This window comes from Oratosquilla oratoria, chromosome 16 (assembly GCF_046742065.1).
Source record: "Oratosquilla oratoria isolate Oo_2021 chromosome 16, ASM4674206v1, whole genome shotgun sequence".
Lineage (NCBI taxonomy): Eukaryota > Metazoa > Arthropoda > Malacostraca > Stomatopoda > Squillidae > Oratosquilla > Oratosquilla oratoria.
In genome coordinates, this window is record NC_134792.1 from 53,158,367 (window position 1) to 53,163,366 (window position 5,000).

At 47.5% G+C, this 5,000-nt stretch overlaps 1 protein-coding gene across 1 annotated transcript in view; it reads left to right on the plus strand.

The window, feature by feature from the left end:
* Positions 1-5,000, plus strand: part of LOC143034005 (uncharacterized) — a 50,733-nt gene that overhangs the window by 34,916 nt on the left and 10,817 nt on the right. The window contains exon 4 of the mRNA XM_076199825.1: positions 2,344-3,975. Coding sequence (XP_076055940.1) covers positions 2,344-3,975 — 1,632 coding nt within the window. The remainder of the gene's footprint in view (positions 1-2,343; positions 3,976-5,000) is intronic.

Genomic DNA, 5,000 nt, shown 5'->3' on the forward strand with positions numbered 1-5,000 from the left:
TGTAGTTCACTTAGGTTCCAGGGTTTCCAGCTAAGGTATTATATTTAATACAATTTGTCAGTCATGTGTGTAAGACATTACATATACTGGATTATACATTTCAACATTAATGTATATAGGTTGTTACATATGATACCCCGATATTGGTGCACACACACATACACACACACACACACACACACACACACACACACACACACACACACACACACACACACACACACACACACACACACACACACACAACCACACACACACACACACACACACACACACACACACACAACCACACACACAACCACACACACACACACACAACCACACACACACACACACACACACACACACACACACACACACACACACACACACACACACACACACACACACACACACACACACACACACACACAACCACACACACACACACACACACACACACACACACACACACAACCACACACACACACACAACCACACACACAACCACACACACACACACACACACACACACACACAACCACACACACACACACACACACACACACACACACACACACACACACACACACACACACACACACACACACACACACACACACACACACACACACACACACACACACACACACACACACGACTCGATGGCGCAGTTGGTAGAGTTCCCGGCTGCCACTACGGAGGTACGGGTTCAAATCCCGATCAGTATCACTCCGCTGTGAGTCGTTCCTCCAACTCTTGTGGACGGGGAGTTTTGTGTGTGTGTGTGTGTGTGTGTGTGTGTGTGTGTGTGTGTGTGTGTGTGTGTGTGTGTGTGTGTGTGTGTGTGTGTGTGTGTGTGTGTGTGTGTGTGTGTGTGTGTGTGTGTGTGTGTGTGTGTGTGTGTGTGTGTGTGTGTGTGTGTGTGCGTGTGCGCGCGCGTGCGTGTAAGGTGACAGCATTACCCATAGATTGGTCATATATGAGCTCTGAGCTCTCCTTCGGGAGGGTAATAGCTGTCGATCACGAGTCCATCACGTGATCCAAGAACATGGTGAATCACACATTGGTCACAGCATTACCCATAAATCGGTCATACATGAGCTCTGAGCTCTCTTCTGGGAGGGTAGTAGCTGTCGATCACGAGTCCAACACGTGATCCAAGACCATGGTGAATCACACACACACATGCACGCACACGAATCTGTACACAATACACACTAAGAGATAATTTTAACCATCGGTATTTTACAGCCTTCACACGGTGTTTCTATGACAGAAAACTACGCACACCATACCATGTTTTACTCTAGGAAATAGGTAAGATAGATTATAATTCGTGTAACTCAGATGGTGGAGCCGATTACAGCCAAAAACAATAACAACAAAGACTTAAAAAATGCTAGTTATCTAGCGCTACTCAGTTGTGGTATCTGGCAACTGTTCGCTTTCTCAGACACCAAAGTTCCCAAGAACCACTTTCATTATTTATCTACCTGCATGGTAGTTAAACAACGCTTACTTTCATGCTTTCGATCATTTATATGTCGTTTTTGGTATCTATCTATTTACTGAAGGGTGATTATAATTTTCTATTAGCAGTAAGCCTTTCTATATTTCACATATGACTTAAACATTTAGACATCTCTAAACATGGATACTCAATCTCATATCAATACCTTACGTTACAACAAAGAATTCACTTCAGATGAAATCCAGCTCTCTATCAGTTCAGTAAATTCTCTGTGGTTGGACAAGTGTCTGAGTGCTTCGGTTTCTGACTGAATGGTAATTCAAAGAGCAACGTCTAGGCAAGGGGCAGGGAAGGACGGGACGTCGGTGTTTGGTTGGCTACAAAGTGTACTGACTTGAGCTACCACACTGTTTTCAAAACACCATGTTCTTGGGTTTTGTTCTAGATTAAAATCGGTCTGTTTTCGATAGGGAATATGTTCTCATAGTTTGTCTCCATACTGAAGTTAAGAGTAAGCTAAGAGGAATTATAACCCAATGGTAGTGCTGATGTCTAAAAAAAATAAATTAGAAATAAGTCATTATTGTTCGCGAATCAACCTACCTGGTTTTACTACATGATCTTAGGAACCCTATCCTATCTTGCCCAAGGTCACTATAGTGACCTTGCCTAAGATCATTACAGCGACCTTGTCCAAGGTCATTACAAATGATTAACAAAACCCACAACAACGACCATGGCAAGGTCTTTACAATACCTTTGACAAGGTCTTTACACTATCCTTGACAAAGTCATAACAATGACCTTGACAAGGACCTCACAGTGACCTTGACAAGGTCCTCACAGTGACCTTGACCTTTCTAATTTGTTTCCCTCCTTCTGGACCCCAGAGTCACGCACCATTAGCAGAAGAATGGGTGTTACAGACGCCATCGCCACCATCCTGGCCGAACCTTACCAAGGACCTGTCCCTTCCACCCTCAAAACTCTTTTTCACCGCAATGAACTCCAGCGGCCTGCGCGCCAGTCCTTATCTTCAGTGAACTACTCGCCCATCGGACCCCACAGACTGGCTCCCTCCGGAGACGACCTCAGTGCTGAACCGAGGCGGCCATCACCTCCACACGTGTCTCCAGCCAGCCCAACCTATCCCCAACACCCTCAGTCTAACTTCCCCAGCTCCTCAAATCCTTATCCTACCTTTTCACACTCTCCGAATCCTCAGCAAGGATTCATAGCTCTCCGGCCTTCCCAGAGAATCGTTGCAGACCCTCCTGCCTTCTCCTCTTATTCGAGTCCTGATGCTTTTTTCGAGTCGGCACGGATCCGTGGGAAACGGGACGTGAGTCCTCGAGAGGGCGTGACGAGTCATTTGGAGAGTATGCTCGCGTCACCTTACCAAGGGAGCGTTCCGCAGAGCATCACAAGTCTCTTCGATCAAAACAATCGCAAAGCCAGAAACCCTGAGGCGCTGCCACCACACGAGGCGAAAAACGGGATTTCTGATCCTCGAAGCCCTCCTCCTCCTGCCTCAACTCCTTTCCAGCTCCCCTTCGACCTCCCGAATTTCTTCGCGAAGGAAGGACAGAGTTCCAGAGTTCCGACCATGACCGAAGCTCGTCAGACTCTTGTCTCTACCATCGATAATCTGCTGAAGACCCCCTACCAGACCATCATTCCCGAGACAATCAACAACCTCTTCAACAAAAACAACCCATTTGCAAGCAAGGCTCAAAACAAGGACTACCCTGCCCCCGAACCGGTACTAAGGCATTCTTCGTTGCCGATACGACCGAGGGTCACTCCAGGGCCTCAGGACAAAGGTGTCACTGATCCTGCCGAGCCAAAGGGCTATTTCTCAGGTGGTACGGAACACCCTATCCTCGCCCCGCAGCTGGTTCCCATCAGCCCGTTCAGCGTACAGCTCCATCCTCTCGGAGACATAGGTGTCCCTGAGTACGGCGGCAGAGGTAAGCGTGACCTCAGCGGTGCGAACCGACAAAGTCTCGACAGACCGTCAGGAGTCGAAGAGGAGACCAGTGACTTCGGTAACATCCAAGAGGGATTTTGGCAAAGGCTTGATTTGGACTCTTTCTTCGGAGAACCGAGCTCCATCTTCAGTCGCAAAGATCCAGTTTTCTCTGGCGACGCCGCAGCCTCAGTCACTGAAGAGCGCCCGGACAATAGGGAACCTGCAGAAGCCGTGAGACCTGTTTACCGCCCTAAAAAAATACAGGTGACCTCAGCCAAAGAAAACAAATTGATACAGTTGCCCATAATCCATCTACCCGACTTCACCTCTCTAAGGCAGATACCCTCTCTTCTGGCCAAACCTTTCCGAACGGGTCCAAGTTTCCGTAGCCTGAGTTCGGCGACGTCTTCGGAACGGATTCCTCGTCACATCCAGCAGAACCGTCGTCTCCCCAAGGTGAACCGACAGCAGGACATCGTCATCCAGCGGCGGTCGTTTGTGCCTCAAGAAATCGCCCAACAACGCCAGTTCGACCACGCTTTCTTCCAGGGTAAGCCGCTTCTGCACGCCCAGCCCTGCATCGCCCTATACCACTAACAAGATAGCCTTGCAAAGTTCATAGGGCAAGACTCCAAACTAAAGTCGACAACAGATTCATGGCACTCAAATCTGTTGGCCCGACTGCATGACTTAGTGACTTTACTCCATGGCTTCAGGACCAAAATGCATGATTTCATGTCCCGACCTCACGCAAGCTTGATCCTCCGACTGTACGGACACACTGCATGGCTTCCGAACTAGACTGCTGACGTTATTTAGAAGACAAGCGACTTTTTTTTTAATTGCGACAAATCTAGGACCGCCCGCTAATTCTGCACTGTCGCCTGAACTTTATATCCCATGTGAGGCACGTGTGTGGGTGCAGGCATCACCGAACTACTTGACGTTCAAACGCAAAGCTCTCTGCTACATCTCGTCTTCGTATGCGACAGTCCCACGTTTGAACACCACAGGAAGTTGATGCCCCAACACCCATATTACTTTTACGTGGGATAAAACCTACCTCTTCTCTCTTTCGTTTCCATTAACATTTCTTTCTTTTGCTGAATACTTTTTCTCCAGTTTGCTGGTCCATCCTCTCTCCTGACGCCTTGGCTGACACACCCAAATTAGCATTTCTCTGACGTGCTTTGCCATGGCTAACATCCCTACTTTAGATGTTCCTTATCCCCAATTGACCCCACTCAACCGTCTGGTGATTCGACAGACACGCTTATAGTCACTAACACTAACAGACTAGCATGACTCTGTCACGGTCACTACAGTGCTACACACATATTTATATTGCATTCTTCCACTGTCACTACAGTGCTACACACATCTTTATATTGCATTCTTCCACTGTCACTACAGTGCTACACACATCTTTATATTGCATTCTTCCACTGTCACTACAGTAATACAGACATCCTTACGCTGCATTTTTTCACTCTCACGATAACTAGGGACGAAACGGATCGTCCCTTTGAGATCTAGCAAATGGTTATTTATCCAAATTATGGTGTAATCGTGTAT